This window comes from Eschrichtius robustus, chromosome 1 (assembly GCF_028021215.1).
Source record: "Eschrichtius robustus isolate mEscRob2 chromosome 1, mEscRob2.pri, whole genome shotgun sequence".
Taxonomy (NCBI): Eukaryota; Metazoa; Chordata; class Mammalia; order Artiodactyla; family Eschrichtiidae; genus Eschrichtius; species Eschrichtius robustus.
In genome coordinates, this window is record NC_090824.1 from 194,388,018 (window position 1) to 194,406,953 (window position 18,936).

The following is an 18,936-nucleotide window of genomic DNA, read 5'->3' on the forward strand; positions in this document are numbered from 1 at the left end:
GTATCCTCATTTATTGGAGTATGGGATCTGCAGATAATGTGTTACTTTAGTCCATATTCATCTCTTATCCTAGTTGTACTAGGTATTACATTTACTGAGGACAAGTGGAGGAAAGTTTTAGAACACCAGCAGTTTAAGAGAAAAATAAGATCATGACATTTCACTTCCTCAAATGAGTGAAGATTGTAATGGATTGCAAATAGCTATTATATTGAATAACAATTCAACATACCACTCTGAAGTCTCAACTGTGTTCCATAAACTGTTACTAGAATTACAGATATGAATAAGATCTGGTTGCTGCCTCTGAAAAGCTGAAAACTTATTGCAGTGATGATTAACATTGTAAGTGGGGTCTCAAGCCCAATTCTGCTGAAAACTGTTGCCCCATCCCACAAAACGTTGAATTGTTTGAAAGCTTGAACATTTTAAATGTAGTTATATTTTTCTATTGCCAATTGATTTGTGTACCGTCTCCTTTATAAAGTTAGTATTTTTGGTTGATCAGGATCCTGACTCATTTGCTGGCAAGTGAGGAAGCTGATAATCAGTAATAATGATTAGAATACCCACCACTGGGAATTCCCTGGCGGTCCAGTGGTTAGGACTCGGCGCTTTCACTGCTGGGGCCCAGGTTGAATCCCTGGTCAGGGAGCTAAGATCCTGTAAGTCGCTGGGCATGGCCGGAAAAAAAAACAAAAAACAAAAGAATACTCACTATTTATTTACTTTGCACCAGAAAATTTATGCATAATATTTAGTATTCTTACAACCCACTTCTCGGGTGAAGAAAACAATATAGAAACCAAGGAACTGATTCAAGGATTCGTAGTGAGTGGTGGGACGTGTGTCAGGGGTCTACCCTGCCTTCAGAAACATCCATTATGTCATCTTCTGGCTCCAGCTTCTTGCAAGGAAATAATCTGTGTTTCAGTTAGAATTTTGGAATTTTGCCATGGGAAAAAAATGGTACTCACTTTCTAGGATTTGTAAAAGTAAGTAGATAAGAAGTGTGACAGAAAACAAATAAGACCACATAAGAAATGTAGTAAATAAAGAGAAACTTTTCTTTTTCCAGAGCAATGTGATTTTGACATGGCGTATTTCCCCTATTAAATTTTAACAAGATTATATGTGTATTTATAGGCAAAATGTTTTAATTTAACTCTACATGACAGCTGGAAATTGCTCACATTTGCTCTTTTGCTCAAAATATTTGTTTAGAATTAGTCAATTGATTTAATATGTAACATCAGTTAGTGTGAACAAGAAAAATAGTGCAGTCGACAGGGAAGAAAATATTATTGTGTAATGTGACCATTGTGTTGATAGAATGAGTTAGTGTTCTTCAGTAGAGACGTTTCGTGTTAACTCTGATGTGGAATATAGTGAAAAACATTGTACTGTCAATCTTATACTCAGATAAAAAAACCTTTGTAGCATAACAGGTTTTTTTAATTCGTGCTTAGAAAATTAAGTCACATACCTTGATATGATACATACTATGTTACATTACAGTGAGTCATGTAATGTATTTTCTTCTTATGGTTACAAATTCTGGGCTGGTATAGACTTGGTTGTGTGGTGCAGGTGCCTTCCAGGTGCATAAAGGAATTCCGTCATCTTCATGAGGAAGCAGTGGGCAGAAAAGAACAAACGTTAACTTGATCATCTAGTATGATCAAAAGCTAGATATAAAGCTAGAAGGCTTTATATTTAAGATCTTATTTAGTATGTACAGTAATGCTTCCTAAGGTCTTGTGAATGAAAATGAGTATCATTTTCATCTCCATTTTACATATCAAATGCATATAACATATTTAAGTAAATTGTCCAAAGACATGCTGGGAGCAAATATTCGAAGTAAGACCGGGTTCCTCTTGTGTCTCACTGTACTGAGTGTGCAAGCTCATCCCTATTTGCAGGTGTAGGTGACCTTGACTGTTCTCTGGGCTTCGTGCCACTGTGGTTCGCTGGCATTCAGGAACAGGGTCACCAGAGATGGTTAAGCCTGCCTTGTGCCTCAACCCTGCCATGTTCTGACTGTGTGGTTACGGGCAGTAAGTTCGTCTCTAAACCTCAGGAACTGAACCTATACAACAGGGAAACTTACACCATAGGGTTGTTGAAAGGTCACAGCTGATTCAGAGACACTGTAAAAAATGGTTCCTGTAATTATAACGTAAAGACATTGAGAAAATGATACTGGGCACATGGTAAGAACTAATGAAAACTTTACCCACAGTGTGACTAATTTTTTCTAATTGCCCTCTTCTTGTTTTTTTTTTCCTGATTATTACCGATAATCTTTATTCTGGGGACTTAAGCAAGTGAAAATGTTTTCAGTCAACTATTATTGAGTGTACCTCACTTTGCGAGGTAGGTATAATTATTCCCATTTTATAGCAGAGGAATTAGGATTCAAAACATTGAGTGGACTGGAGAGAGTCGATAAATGCTTGATCAATGAATAAATAAGTGAAGTAAGGGACAGAGCCAGGATTTAAAACCAGATTTTATAAGCTTAAGTCCAGTGTTCTTTTTGCCTTATTGTTTGTCTTCCTGGAAAGGATTGGGTGAGCCTAAGCCACCAATGGTATCCTGTGCTATTTATTCAACAATTAATGCTTGATTTTGAAAGAAGAGAATTATGTTGGTTTCATTAGCCTTTATTTAATGATAGATAAAGGATGAGTGTACCTTTTGCTTAGCCTATCATTTATAGGCTATCCTTAAAATTATTCCCCTATCCTTCAGATTATTTTTAGATATAACTGACGTAACATTGGATTAGTTTTAGGGATACAAAATAATGATTCCATATATGTGTATATTGCAAAGTGATTACCACAATAAGTTAACATTAATCACCATGCATAGTTATAAATTTTGTTGTTCTTGTGATAAATTTTACCTCTTAGCAACTTGCCAATATTACAATACAGTATTATTAACTATAGTCATCATCCGGTATGTTACCTCATCAGGACTTACTTATCTATTAATGAGAAGTTTGTACCTTTTGACCCCATTCACCCATTTCACCCACTCCCCACCTCTGGCAACCACCAATCTGTTCTCTATATCTATGAGGTTTTTTCCCCTCCAGATTCCGCTTATAAGTAAGATCATACGGTATATGTCTTTCTCGGTGTCACTTATTTCACTTAGCGTAATGTCCTCTAAGTTCATGCATATTATTGCAGATGGCAAGATTTCCTTCTTTTTCATGGCGGAATAATATTCTTTTATGTAATACCACATTTAAACAATTCATTTATCTGTCAGTGGACACGTAGGTTGTTTCCCTGTCTTGGCTTTTGTAAGTAATGGCGCAGTAACATGGGAATGCAGATACCTTTTTGAGAGAGAGATGAAATTTCCTTCGAATACATACCCAGAAGAATTAGTGGATCATAAGGTAGTTCTATTTTTAGTATTTTGTGGCACCTCCATACTGTTTTCCATAGTGGCTGTATCAATTTACATTCCCACCAACAGTGCCCAAGGGTTTCCTTTTGTCCATATCATCTGCAACATTTGCTGTTCGTTGTATTTTGATAATAGCCATTCTAACAGGTGTGAGGTGATACCTCACTGTGGTTTTGATTTACATTTCCCTGATGATTAGTGATGTTGACCACCTTTTCATGTACCTGGTGGTATTTGTATGTCTCTTGCAAAAATGTTTATTCAGATCCTCTGCTCATATTTTATTTATTTATTTTTTTGGGGGGCTGTGTTGGGTCTTCGTTTCTGTGCGAGGGCTTTCTCTAGTTGCGGCAAGTGGGGGCCACTCTTCTTCATCGCGGTGCGCGGGCCTCTCACTGTCGTGGCCTCTCTTGTGGGGAGCACAGGCTCCAGACGCGCAGGCTCAGTAGTTGTGGCTCACGGGCCTAGTTGCTGCGCGGCATGTGGGATCCTCCCAGACCAGGGCTCGAACCTGTGTCCCCTGCATTGGCAGGCAGACTCTCAACCACTGCGCCACCAGGGAAGCCTCTCTGCCCATGTTTTAATCAGACTTTATTTTAGGTGCATGAGATCTTTATATATATATATATATATATATAGGTTGAACCCTTATCAGATATACAATTTGCAAATATTTTCTCTCATTGCCTTTTTGTTTTGTTGATGGTTTCCTTTTCTGTACAGAAGCTTTTTAGTTTGATGTAGTCCCACCTTGTCTATTTTAGGTTTTGTTGCCCTTGCTTTTGCTGTCAAATCCAAAATATCATCACCAAGACTGATGTCAAGGAGCTTACCACCTATTTTCTTCTAGGAGTTTTACGGTTTCAGGTCTTACATACAAGTCTTTAATCCATTTTTTAAAAATATTTATTTATTTATGGCTGTGTTGGGTCTTCGTTTCTGTGCGAAGGCTTTCTCTAGTTGTGGCAAGCGGGGGCCACTCTTCATCGCGGTGCGCGGGCCTCTCACTATCGTGGCCTCTCTTGTTGCAGAGCACAGGCTCCAGACGCGCAGGCTCAGTAATTGTGGCTCACAGGCCCAGTTGCTCCGCGGCATGTGGGATCTTCCCAGACCAGGGCTCAAACCCCTGTCCCCTGCATTGGCAGGCAGACTCTCAACCACTGCGCCACCAGGGAAGCCCTTTAATCCATTTTTGAGTTAATTTTTGTTTCTGGTGTAAGGTAGTGGTCCAGTTTCATTCTTTTGCATGTGAGCTGTCCAGTGTTCCCAGAACCTTTTACTGACAAGACTGTCCTTTCCCCACTGTATATTCTTGGCCTCTTTGTTGTAATTAACTGACCATAGATTGTATAGATTTGTTTCTGAGCTCTCTATTCTGTTCCATTGATCTGTGTATCTGTTTGTAAGCAAATACCATATTGTTTTGATTACTATAGCTTTGTAATATAATCGGAAACCAGGAAGCATGAAGCCTCCAGCTTTGTTAAGATTGCTTTGGCTATTTGGGGTCTTTTATGGTTCCATATACATTTGAGGATAGTTTCTTCTATTTCTCTGAAAACTTCCATTGGAATTTTGATAGGAATTACATGAAGTGTAGATTGCTTTGTGTAGTATGAAATGTTGAATGTTATTAATTGTTACAATTTGTGAGCCTAGAACATCTTTCCATTAATTTGTGTCTTCAATATCTGTCATCAATGTCTAAAGTTTTCGGTGTACAAGTCTTTCACCTCCTTGGTTAAATTTGTTCCTGGGTATTTTATTATTTCTGATGTGATTGTAAATGGGATTGTTTTCTTAATTTCTCTTTCTGTAGTTTATTAGTATATAAAAATGCAACAGATTTTTGCATATCAATTTTGTATCCTGCAACTCTACTGAATTTATAAGTTCTATCCGTTTTTTGGTGGAGTCTTTAGGGTTTTCTATATATATCATCTGCAAATAGTGACAATTTTACTACTTCCTTTACAGTTTGGATGCCATTTATTTATTTATTGCCTAATTGCTCTGGCTAGGACTTCCATTGCCATGTTGAATAAAAGTGGCAAGAGTGGGTATTCTTGTCTTGTTCCTGATCTTAGAGGAAAAGCTATTAATTTTTTTTTACCAATGAGTATGATATTAGCTGTGGGCTTGTCATGTATGGTCTTTATTATATTGAGGCATGTTGTTCCCTCTATACCCAGTCTGTTGAGAGTTTTTTTTTTTTTACCATAAATGTATGTTGAATTTTGTCATTTGCTTTTTCTGCCTCTATTGATTTTTGATTATTGTTTCAATCTCCCTGCTAGTAATGAGCCTGTTCAGATTTTCTCTTTCCTCATGATTCAGTCTTGATAGGTTGTATCTTTCTAGGAATTTCCATTTCTTCTAGGTTGTCCAATTTGTTGGCATACAATTGTTCATAGCAACCTCTTATGATTCTTTGTATTTCTTGGTACAGTTGTGTCTCCTTTTTCATTTCTGATTTTTTTTTTTTTTAGTCATCAATTTTATACACATCAGTGTATACACGTCAATCCCAATCACCCAATTCATCACCCCCCCCCCCCCCCCCGCTGCTTTCCCCCCCTGGTGTCCATACATTTGTTTTCTACATCTGTGTCTCAACTTCTACCCTGCAAACCGGTTCATCTGTACCATTTTTCTAGGTTCCACATATATGCGTTAATATATGATATTTGTTTTTCTCTTTCTGACTTACTTCACTCGGTATGACAGTCTCTAGATCCATCCACGTCTCAACAAATGATCCAATTTCGTTCCTTCTTATGCCTGAGTAATATTCCATTGTATATATGTACCACAACATCTTTATCCATTCATATGTCGATGGACATTTAGGTTGTTTCCATGACCTGGCTATTGTAAATAGTGCTGCAGTGAACATTGGGGTGCATGTGTCTTTTTGAATTGTGGTTTTCTCTGGGTATATGCCCAGTAGTGGGATTGCTGGATCATATGGTAATTCTATTTTTAGTTTTTTAAGGAACCTCCATACCGTTCTCCATAGTGGCTGTATCAGTTTACATTCCCACCAACAGTGCAAGAGGGTTCCCTTTTCTCCACATCCTCTCCAGCATTTGTTGTTTGTAGATTTTCTGATGAAGCCCATTCTAACTGGTGTGAGGTGATACCTCATTGTAGTTTTGATTTGCATTTCTCTAATGATTAGTGATGTTGAGCATCTTTTCATGTGCTTCGTGGCCGTCTGTATGTCTTCTTTGGAGAAATGTCTATTTAGGTCTTCTGCCCATTTTTGGATTGGGTTGTTTGTTCTTTTAATGTTAAGCTTCATGTGCTGTTTATATATTTTGGAGATTAATCCTTTGTCCATTGATTCGTTTGCAAATATTTTCTCCCATTCTGAGGGTTCTCTTTTTGTCTTGTTTATGGTTTCCTTTGCTGTGCAAAAGCTTTGAAGTTTCACTAGGTCCCATTTGTTTATTTTTGTTTTTATTTCCATTACTCTAGGAGGTGAATCAAAAAAGATCTTGCTGTGATTTATCTCAAAGAGGGTTCTTCCTATGTTTTCCTCTAAGAGTTTTATAACGTCAGGTCTTACATTTAGGTCTCTAATCCATTTTGAGTTTATTTTTGTGTATGGAGTTAGGGAGTATTCTAATTTCATTCTTTCACATGTAGCTGTCCAGTTTTCCCAGCACCACTTATTGAAGAGACTGTCTTTTCTCCATTGTATATCCTTGCCTCCTTTGTCATAGATTAGTTGACCATAGGTGCATGGGTTTACCTCTGAGCTTTCTATCTTGTTCCATTGATCTATGTTTCTGTTTTTGTGCCACTACCATATTGTCTTGATTACTGTAGCTTTGCAGTATAGTCTGAAGTCAGGGAGTCTGATTCCTCAAGCTCCGTTTTTTTCCCTCAAGACTGCTTTGGCTATTCAGGGTCTTTTGTGTCTCCATACAAATTTTAAGATTTTTTATTCTAGTTCTGTAAAAAATGCCATTGGTAATTTGATAGGGATTGCATTGAATCTGTAGATTCCTTTGGGTAGTATAGGCACTTTCACAATATTGATTCTTCCAATCCAAGAACATGGTATATCTCTCCCTCTGTTGGTATCATCTTTAATTTCTTTCATCAGTGTCTTATAGTTTTCTATATACAGGTCTTTTGTCTCCCTAGGTAGGTTTATTCCTAGGTATTTTATTCTTTTAGTTGCAGTGGTAAATGGGAGTGTTTCCTTAATTTCTCTTTCAGATTTTTCATCATTAGTGTATAGGAATCCAAGAGATTTCTGTGCATTAATTTTGTATCCTGCAACTTTACCAGATTCATTGATTAGCTCTAGTAGTTTTCTGGCAGCATCTTTAGGATTCTCTATGTATAGTATCATGTCATCTGCAAACAGTGACAGTTTTACTTCTTCTTTTCCAATTTGTATTCCTTTTATTTCTTATTCTTCTCTGATTGCTGTGGCTAGGACTTCCAAAACTATGTTGAATAATAGTGGGGAGAGTGGACATCCTTGTCTTGTTCCTGATCTTAGAGGAAATGCTTTCAGTTTTTCACCATTGAGAATGATGTTTGCTGTGGGTTTGTCATATATGGCCTTTATTATGTTGAGGTAGGTTCCCCTCTATGCCCACTTTCTGGAGAGTTTTTATCAGAAATGGGTGTTGAATTTTGTCAAAAGCTTTTTCTGCATCTATTGAGATGATCATATGGTTTTTATTCTTCAATTTGTTAATATGGTGTATCACATTGATTGATTTGCGTATATTGAAGAATCCTTGCATCCCTGGGATAAATCCCACTTGATCGTGGTGTATGATCCTTTTAATGTGTTGTTGGATTCTTTTTGCTAGTATTTTGTTGAGGATTTTTGCATCTATATTCATCAGTGATGTTGTTCTGTAATTTTCTTTTTTTGTAGTATCTTTGTCTGGTTTTGGTATCAGGGTGATGGTGGCCTCATAGAATGAGTTGGGGAGTGTTCCTTCCTCTGCAATTTTTTGGAAGAGTTTGAGAAGGATGGGTGTTAGCTCTTCTCTAAATGTTTGATAGAATTCACCTGTGAAGCCATGTGGTCCTGAACTTTCGTTTGTTGGAAGATTTTAATCACAGTTTCAATTTCATTACTTGTGATTGGTCTGTTCATATTTTCTGTTTCTTCCTGGTTCAGTCTTGGAAGGTTATACCTTTCTACGAATTTGTCCATTTCTTCCAGGTTGTCCATTTTATTGGCATAGAGTTGCTTGTAGTAGTCTCTTAGGATGCTTTGTATTTCTGTGGTGTCTGTTGTAACTTCTCCTTTTTCATTTCTAATTTTACTGATTTGAGTCTTCTCCCTTTTTTTCTTGATGAGTCTGGCTAATGGTTTATCAATTTTGTTTACCTTCTCAAAGAATCAGCTTTTAGTATTATTTATCTTTGCTATTGTTTTCTTTGTTTCTATTTCATTTATTTCCGCTCTGATCTTTATGATTTCTTCCCTTCTGCTAACTTTGGGTTTTGTTTGTTCTTCTTTCTCTAGGTCCTATAGGTGTAAGGTTAGATTATTTATTTGAGATTTTTCTTGTTTCTTGAGGTAGGCTTGTATAGCTATAAACTTCCCTCTTAGAACTGCTTTTGCTGCATCCCATAGGTTTTGGATTGTAGTGTTTTCTTTTGTCTTTTGTCCCTAGGTACTTTTTGATTTCCTCTTTGATTCTTCAGTGATCTCTTGGTTGTTTAGTAACATAGTGTTTAGCCTCCACGTGTTTGTGTTTTTTACGTTTTTTCCCCTGTAATTCATTTCTAATCTCATAGCGTTGGGGTCAGAAAAGGTGCTTGATACGATTTCAATTTTCTTAAATTTACTGAGGCTTGATTTGTGACCCAAGATGTGATCTATCCTGGAGAATGTTCCATGCGCACTTGAGGAGAAAGTGTAATCTACTATTGTTGGATGGAACGTCCTATAAATATCAATTAAATCTATCTGGTCTATTGTGTCATTTAAAGCTTCTGTTTCCTTATTTATTTTCATTTTGGATGATCTGTCCATTGGTGTAAGTGAGGTGTTAGTCTCCCACTATAATTGTGTTACTGTCGATTTCCTCTTTTACAGCTGTTAGCAGTTGCCTTACGTATTGAGATGCTGCTATGTTGGGTGCATATATATTTATAATTGTTATATCTTCTTCTTGGATTGATCCCTTGATCATTATGTAGTGTCTTTCCTTGTCTCTTGTAACATTCTTTATTTTAAAGTCTATTTTATCTGAGATGAGGATTGCTACTCCAGCTTTCTTTTTTTTTCCGTTTGCATGGAATATCTCTTTCCATTCCCTCATTTTCAGGCTGTATATGTCCCTAGATCTAAAGTGGGTCTCTTGTAGACAGCATATGTATGGGTCTTGTTTTTTGTATCCATCCAGCAAGCCTGTGTCTTTTGGTTGGAGCGTTTAATCCATTCACGTTTAAGGTAATTATCGATATGTATGTTCCTATGATCATTTTCTTAATTGTTTGGGTTTGTTTTTGTAGGTCCTTTTCTTCTCTTGTGTTTCCCACTTAGAGAAGTTCCTTTAGCATTTGTTGTAGAGCTGGTTTGGTGGTGCTGAATTCTCTTAGCTTTTGCTTGTCTGTAAAGCTTTTGATTTCTCCATCGAATCTGTATGAGATCCTTGCCGGGTAGAGTAATCTTGGTTGTAGGTTCTTCCCTTTCATCACTTTAAGTATATCATGCCACTCCCTTCTGGCTTGCAGAGTTTCTGCTGAGAAATCAGCTGTTAACCTTATGGGAGTTCCCTTGTATGTTATTTGTTGTTTCTCCTTTGCTGCTTTCAATAATTTTTCTGTGTCTTTAATTTTTGCCGATTTGATTACTATGTGTCTTGGCGTGTTTGTCCTGCATGGGACTCGCTGCGCTTCCTGGACTTGGGTGGCTATTTCCTTTCCCATGTTAGGGAAGTTTTCGACTATAATCTCTTCAAATATTTTCTCCGGTCCTTTCTCTCTCTCTTTTCCTTCTGGGACCCCTATAATGCGAATGTTGTTTGCATTTAATGTTGTCCCAGAGGTCTCTTAGGCTGTCTTCATTTCTTTTCATTCTTTTTTCCTTATTCTGTTCCGCGGCAGTGAATTCCACCATTCTGTCTTCCAGGGCACTTATCCGTTCTTCTGCCTCAGTTATTCTGCTATTGATTCCTTCTAGTGTAGTTTTCATTTCAGTTATTGTATTGTTCATCTCTGTTTGTTTGTTCTTTAATTCTTCTAGGTCTTTGATAAACATTTCTTGCATCTTCTCGATCTTTGCCTCCATTCTTTTTCCGAGGTCCTGGATCATCTTCACTATCATTATTCTGAATTCTTTTTCTGGAAGGTTGCCTATCTCCACTTCATTTAGTTGTTTTTCTGGGGTTTTATCTTGTTCCTTCATCTGGCACATAGCCCTCTGCCTTTTCATCTTGTCTATCTTTCTGTGAATGTGGTTTTTGTTCCACAGGCTGCAGGACTGTAGTAGGTCTTCTTGCTTCTGCTCTCATTTCTGATGTTTGAGTTCTCTTTTTCTTGGTGAGTCTAGCCAAATGTTGTCAATTTTGTGTATCTTCAAAAACTAGCTTAGTTTCAATGATCTTTTAATTGTCTTTTTAGTCTACTTTATTTCTGCTTGATCTGTTATTTCCTTCCTTCCACAAACTTGGGATTCATTTGTTTTTTTTGTCTTTGAGGTGTAAAGTCAGGTCGTTTATTTGAGATCTTTCTTGTTTCTTTACATCGGCATTTATCAGTATGAACTTCCCTCTTAGAACTGCTTCTGGTGTCCCATAAGTTTTTGTGTGTTGTATTTCCATTTTCACTTGTCTTAATTTTTTATTTCTCTTTTGTATTCTTCTTTGACCCATTGGTTGTTCAGTAGCATGCTGTTTAATATCCACATATTTGTGAATTTTCCAGTTTTCTTCTTGTAACTGATTTCTAGTTTCATACCGTTGTGGTCAGAAACAATGTTCGATATGATTTCAGTCTTATTAAATTTGTTAAGACTTGTTTTGTGGCCTAACATCATATATCCTGGAAAATGTTTCATGTTAGCTTGAGAAAAATGTGTATCCTGTTGCTTTTGGATGGAATGTTCTGTATATGTTAAGTCCATCTGGTCTAACATGCAGTTTAAGTCCAATGTTTCCTTTTTGATTTTATGTCTGGATGTTGTATCCATTTATGAAAGTGGATTATTAAAGTCCCCTACTGTTGTTATACTGATGTCTACTTCTCCCTTTAGGGCTGTTAATATTTGCTTTATATATTTAGGTGCTCCTATGCTGTGTGTAATTTACACATTATATCCTCTTGTTGGATTATCATTTTATAATTACCTCTTGTCTCTTATTACAGTCTTTGTCTGGAAGTCAGTTTTACCTGATCAACATTTAGTTACCCCAGGCTTTTTTTTGTTTTCCATTTGTGCAGAATATCATTTCACATCCCTTCACTTTTCAGTGTGTCCTTACAACTGAAGGGAGTCTGTTGCAGGCAGCATGTAGATGGGTCTTGTTTTTTGTTTGTTTTTAAACCTATTCAGCCATGATATGTATTCTGATTGGAGAACTTAGTCCATTTACATTTTAGGTAATTATTGATAGGTATGTACTTACTGCCATTTTGTTAATTGTTTTCTGGCTGTTTTGTAATTCGTTTTTTTCCTTCTCTTGATCTCTTCATTTGTGTTTTGATGATCTTCTGTAGTGATATGCCTAGATTCCTTTATCTTTTGTGTATCTATCTATTACAGGTTTTTGCTTTGTTGTTACCATGAGGTTTAAATTTATAACAAGTCTCTTTTACGGTAGTAACAACTTAAGTTTGAATGTACTCTAACTCCAGTCTTTTTAATATCTGGAGAATTTAAAGCAATGTTTCCCTTTTCTTTTTTGGTGTTAATAATTTATTTCTCATTTTGTTCTTGATCAGTTTTGTTAGGTGTTTTTATCCTTTTTTTATTAGTTCCCCCCACCCCCCCACCCCCCCACCCCCCGAGAACTAACTTCTGGTGTTACTGACGTTTTTTGTATTACATATCTGCTTTCTGTTTCATGGGTTTCTCGTTTTATCTTTTATTCTTACAATTCAGTGGTTTTTAGTATATTCTGTTGTGTAACCATCACCACTATCTATTCCAGAACATTCTTATCACCCCAAAAGAAACCCCTATACCTTGGCAGTCATTTCCCAATTCTGTTCCTCCACTCTGTCCCCATCCTAGGCTCTTGTGACTGCTAACCCCTTTTCTGTCTCTGTGGTTTGCCTATTCTGGACATTTCACATAAATGGAATCATAATGTGTGGTCTTCTGCAACAGGCTTCTTTCTCTTAGCATGTGTTCCAAGTTCATCCATGTGGTTGTACATATCAGTAATTCTTCTTAATTTTCAAATAATTTTTCATTGTATGTATATACTACATTTATCTATCCACCCATTGGTTAATGGACATTTAGGTCGTTTCCATTTTTGGCTAGGATGAATAACACCACTATAAATATTTAAAGAAAAAATTTTGTGTGTATATATGTTTTGCTTCTCTTGGGTGTATACCTAGGAGTGGAAATGCTGGGTCATATGCTCACCCTTGATTTAACTTTCTGAAGAACTGCACTACTGTTTTTCTAAAGTGACTTCACTATTTTATATCCCCACCAATTTAAGATTTCCATTTCCTCCACATCTTTGCCAACACTCGTTACTATCTAGCTTTCTGATTTTAGACATCCTAGGGTAGGTAAAGTGGTATCTCATAGCTTTTAATTTCCCTAATGACTAATTTTGTTAAGCATGTTTTTGTGTTTACTGGCCCTTTGTATATCATCTTTGGAGATATATCTCTTCAAATCATTTGCCCATTTAAAAATATTTTTAATTTATGTGTTGTATAAGATTTTTTTATATATTCTGGATACAAATTCCTTATGAGGTATGGTTTTCAGGTATTTTCTCCCATTCTGTGGGTTGTCATCTCACCTTCTTGACGGTGTCCTTTGATACACAAAGGTTTTAATTTTGATGAAGTTCAATTTATCTTTGCTGCTGCTGTTGTGTTTTTTGTATTCTAAGAAACCATCATCTAACCCATTGTGATGAGGATTGTTTTTTTCTTTTATAGTTTTAGCTCTTACAGTTAGATCTCTGATCATTTTAAGTTAACTCTTACACATGGTGTGTAAAGTCCAAATTTGTTGTTTTGCATGTCAGTATCTCTTTTTATCTCATTATTTACTTTACTTTCAGTTTCTTGTTTTTGAGATGAAAGCTTAGCTTTCTAATTTCCAAACTTTCTATTTTTCTGCTGTATTTAAAGTTATACATTTCCCTTTGAGCACTGCTTTACTTACATTCCACAATTTTTACTATGTACTATTTTCATTATCATTCAGTAAAAAATATGTTCTAATTCCCACTGCAATTCCACTTTGACCCTTGGGTTATTCAGAAGTGTGCTGCTTAATTTCTAGACTCTTGGGGACTTTCCAAGTTTGTTTTATGGTCCAGCATATAGTCTGTTTTGGTAAGTGTCCCACTTGGACGTGAAGAGAAAACGTTATCTGCATTGTTTGTTTGATGTCGTGTGTGAGTGAGATCAAGCTAAGGCCCCAGTCGTGCCAGTCATGTGAGTTAAGAAACCTACAGTTTCCCAGCTGGGCCTCCAGATTGAGAGGCAGATAAGCCATGCCCACTGTATTCTGTTCAAACTCCTGAGCCACAGGCTTTGTAAAATGATTATGTTGTGGAATTTTGGGATGGTTTGCTATGAAGCAACTCTAAGGAGAAATGACTATATTGTAGGCTCAATGTTTGAGAAGAATCTATGCTTTTTCATAATCCTTATGGAATTTAGGACCAGAGTTAGGGATTAATTCTAGTATAATGTGTTTTACAGCCATTTGGTAATAGGCAAGATGTACCAAAAATACATTTTACAGCTGTAATTGTAGTAGCTAGTATCACACTCCTGAACACAGTGCTACCAAAAGTTGTTGTATATAAAATTTTGTGCTTTTTTCCTATGCTAAAATCTAATCATTGTAATTGTTAATGTCTATAAAAATATAAATAAAACCCCCAAGAGACTTATAGAGGAAACACATATTCAACTATACTGTTGAAGGTAAAGTTCAGTTCTGAAATTCATAAGAGGATATCTTGTTGGCTTCTCAAGTGAAGGAAAGAAAGTATTTTCTGGCTATTCACATTTCAAATTGCTGGGCAACAAACCTATCAATCAATCAATCAACATATAGTAAATCTCTCTCAGAAATGAACAGGATGGGGCTTCTGCAACTTTGTCCGCTGATGCAGACAGCTGCCCGTCAGGTTCTGGTGCTCCTGGCTGTCTGAGTTACAGAGGTCCTCGGTAAGCATAAGGTTTGGTCTCCCTTTTGAGGGGTCGTGTGCGTCCAGTAGGCGTCTGTTCTATGCTGTGCTCTCAGGGTTACTGGGCAGAATCATTTAAAAGTATTTGTTTATTTTGAGCCATGAATGTGAAAAATCAAGGATATGGTTGAAGGAAAAAAAGTGTTTATTTAGACCATCCACTAGGATCATAATAAATAATGCAATATACTAATGTAATAACAGATGTTCTCATGCATTTATCACATTTAAAATATACAAGAAAGCTGGCTTACAGGGCTGTTGGGACAAATTTGGAAAAGTGTATTTGGCAATACAGTGAAAGCTGACAGTCTTAAGACTATATCAGATTCTCTTTCCTCTATATGTCTGTGAATAAATGGTAATGTTCCCTTATAGCTTCTACTTTTTATAAACATGCCAGAGCTAAGCCAATTGTCAAAGATCCAGGTTGACAATTCGTTATTTATCAATGTTTCTAATGGAAACCAGATTTTTAGAAAATAACAAAGATAAACTCTTTTGCATTTCAGTGTGGAGGCTGATATATTGCATGCCAGAATCATTTAAATAAACTGTGCCTGAATGAAATAAAACCCCAAAGTAGTTTATAAATAGTAACTTTGATACTCAGTATTAAAATGTTATAATATGATGTTTGATATATGACCAAATTATCTGACTGCAACAGTGATAAACTTTGATTACAGCTTAGTTTTGCTAGTAAATTTCACATAAAGAGTTTAAATAGGGTAACCTTTAACTTAAAGCTTTAAAACAAATAATTTAAACATATCTTAAACACTGAAAATGTGTTTTCAATTGTTATTTACAGTCAATCAATGATACCAGTGTATAGCTTAATTGAGCCAACTGCCAGTCTTTCATCCCTCTTTCAACATCTGCTATTACAATCTTCCTTATAAATACTTCGGCAAATCAGTTTAGTGAAGGAGACCGATCTGTGGTCCAGAGTAATTCAATGTATGGCCATTTGGTTTGGAGACAGCGTTTAATAGGAGTGTCATCTGTCTGTAGCATGGGATCTTCAAAACCCATAACAACTGCAGTTCCTTCCACATACATTACCTGTTGAACAAAATAAAGCCACCAAGGTCAATCAATCAATATTCTTAGCAAAGTCTTGTGAGGGATACAGAACTTTTCATAGGCTAGCAAACAGGGCACTGTGTACTGTTTCATATGGAACTTTATATCTAATTTTATTTTGATAGAAATTATAAGCTAGAATATCTGCTAATGTGAAAATAAATCTGGAAACGAGATGGTGAAACAATTTTAACTACTAGCTGAATTTAGACTGTAAGAAAGATCATGATTTATAAGAAGTGTATGCAAATCCCAAGAACATACTATTTCTGATAAAAGAAAAATCATTCTTCCAATAATATATACCCCTTGAATCAATTTACAATTTTCTTTTCCTATTGCTTTAATATGGAGGCACTCAGCTATATATTCTGAGAAGGACTTTATTTTCTACTTTCAATTTAAATGTTGAATTTCCAGAGCTGCAAGCAAACTGGATGTTTGTCAATGAAATTTTCCATTACTGTATTAAATACTTCTGAAATGCTGTTCATGAATGTACTTTGTTCTGCATGAAATATCATGGAGAAAAAAAATTAAAGGACATCAGGTCAGAAACAAAAATCTCTATATGTAATGGCAATGACTATTAAAAAGATACACTGGCAGGTGGATATCAGAAAAGTTTTACTCTGATTTCTTCAAACAACTTTTAGAAGTCATCTGTGAAGTAACATACTAACTAAAGCCCTAACTCATTATAAGCGCCCACTGTAGACATTAGAGCATTCAGTCATGAATTTCGCTTTGTACCAAGAGAAATTCTAACTAACTGCGTAATTTAAAAGGAACAGATACAGATGACTGCCCTCTTCCAAAGTATGTGTAATGATTTTTACACTCAGTGGCTGATACACATGATTGTAATTACATTCTTCCAAGATAAAAGCTATAAACTATTTGACCAAGGAGCCAAGAGAAACAACTTGATTAGCCTTAAGCTGGAGTCTCCTTAAATAACATTAAATATGGGAATATTTTCTATCACTAGGCCAGATAATTTGGTTTCATAAATCTCCTTTTTTAGGAGGCTCTAAAGACATACTTTAATGTGAAACGAATACTTTTACTTTTTTGCATCTTTACTTTGGTTGCTGTATTACTTTCTAGTTTCGATGGAATAAATTTACTATTAAAACTGTAAGTCATGCTTTTCAGCTCTCCAGAGCAAAACTTTTTTCTGAAAAATTGTCCACGAAGAACACCCCTTGCTCATGGTGTTAGAGCAGACCTGCTTGGGTGGAGTACCCCGACCTGCCTGTGTGGCCGCCCTGGCCTGTGGCCCCTGGTGGGTCACATTCCCCTCCGCTTGGCCAGCCTTCTCCTGTTGTCTGTTTCCTCAGATATTTTTAATAGTACCCTTACTCTGTGGTCTACCAGATTTCTAGCTCCTGAGTAACTTTATGTTATACCTCTGCAACTTAATGGCATACGTGCTTCGTGTTAAGAGTGCTTACGTACTACTGTCATGTTAATAGTTCATCTTTGATTTCTGACCTCTTTGTTAGTATGTCAGACGCTTGTCATGAGCACGACTTGAAAACTTACTATATACAGGTAGCGTGGCCAAGCAGACCAAGGACACGATTGGGAATCAGGAACTCAGTTCCAATCCCTGCTCTGCCAATGACTTGCTGTGTGACCCTGGGTGAGTCACTTAATCTCCCTGTCTCAGAGGCCTCATCTGGAAAATACGGATAATATTTGACTGACCTACCTTGCAGGGATTGTGTAGGCAAGTAACTAAGTAGTGACTATAAAGTACCTTCTGTTACAAGGCTACATAAAACTTCAAAATCTAGAGGAAGCACTCATTTACACATATTAGAACAGAGCATACAAGTTTGCTTATTGACAATTTGTATCTTGCTATAGATATCAGTAAATCATTTTACTATGAAAAAGATCTTCAAACCTAATGTAATAAAAGTTCTAATATATATTGTTATGAAAATAAAAGTAAATTTTAGTCACAGGTTTAGATCTGCTCTAACTAAAATTATGCATCTAATATACATTATGATCTATTATTTTCTCTAGCCATCCTCGATTTAGATACATATGAAACCAGCATGGGTATTTCAAATTAAAAAGGCACGTTAGCCACCAAATGTAAAATAGCTAGTGGGAAGCAGCCGCATAGCACAGGGAGATCAGCTCTGTGCTTTGTGACCACCTAGAGGGGTGGGATAGGGAGGGAGACGCAAGAGGGAGGAGATATGGGGATAATATGTATACGTATAGCTGATTCACTTTGTTATACAGCAGCAACTAACACAACACTGTAAAGCAATTATACTCCAATAAAGACGTTAATCGTTTAAGGTATTAAAAACGGAACCACTTGCTTCAGGACAGTGGGGCCAGCTGCTGGCACTGGAAGAAGACACCGCTACCACAGTATTTCAAGAGACTGGAGGCCATTCATGAGGGAAGTAAAATAGGGGTTCAGCACCAACGGTCTCTACGGTACCTTCCAACTCAAAAGCCAGTGGGCGCTCCCCACTGTGAGGAGTGAGTCTGTAGAGGCTACCGGGGGCGGCCCCGCTCTCTGGAACACAGCACACTCAATTACCACTTTCTCTCATCATTTGTTCAAGTCTTCCTTTACTCCCCTAGTACAGTTTTATAGTTTATTATTTATTTTATTTGTATAAATACTTGGTTTTTTTGTTTGGTTTCTGCTTTCTGAGATTTAAAAGTTATAGTAAAATAAAGGAATAACTTAAACTTCCGTATTCCCACACACACAAAAAAAAGGCATGTTAGGCTTTAGCTATATCTACTGTGACTGTTACTGGCATAAATGCACACATAGGAGCTATATCTTAGGTGTAGACAAGGCTCATTAATCAATCAAAGAGGGTGAATTGGCGAGACCAAAGTTTTGATTTAAAGCGGGTGAGTATATCTGGACGTGAAGCACTGATGTGCCTTTGTCCGTGGAGCAAAGCATAGAGGGTGAGCCGCGGGCTCTGAGGGGGACGCCCTCGGCTCCCGTCCCAGCTCCGCCGTTTCCCAGCTGCCT

At 36.7% G+C, this 18,936-nt stretch overlaps 1 protein-coding gene across 3 annotated transcripts in view; it reads right to left on the bottom strand.

Annotated features, from left to right (window-relative positions):
* Nucleotides 1-14,946: 14,946 nt before the first annotated feature.
* The window catches only part of MINDY3 (MINDY lysine 48 deubiquitinase 3), an 89,177-nt gene continuing 85,187 nt past the window's right edge, over nt 14,947-18,936 (bottom strand). For all 3 annotated transcript variants that reach the window (XM_068561970.1, XM_068561980.1, XM_068561974.1), the window contains one exon: nt 14,947-15,887. In XM_068561970.1, the coding sequence (XP_068418071.1) occupies nt 15,738-15,887 (150 nt within the window). In that variant the 3' untranslated portion in view covers nt 14,947-15,737. The remainder of the gene's footprint in view (nt 15,888-18,936) is intronic.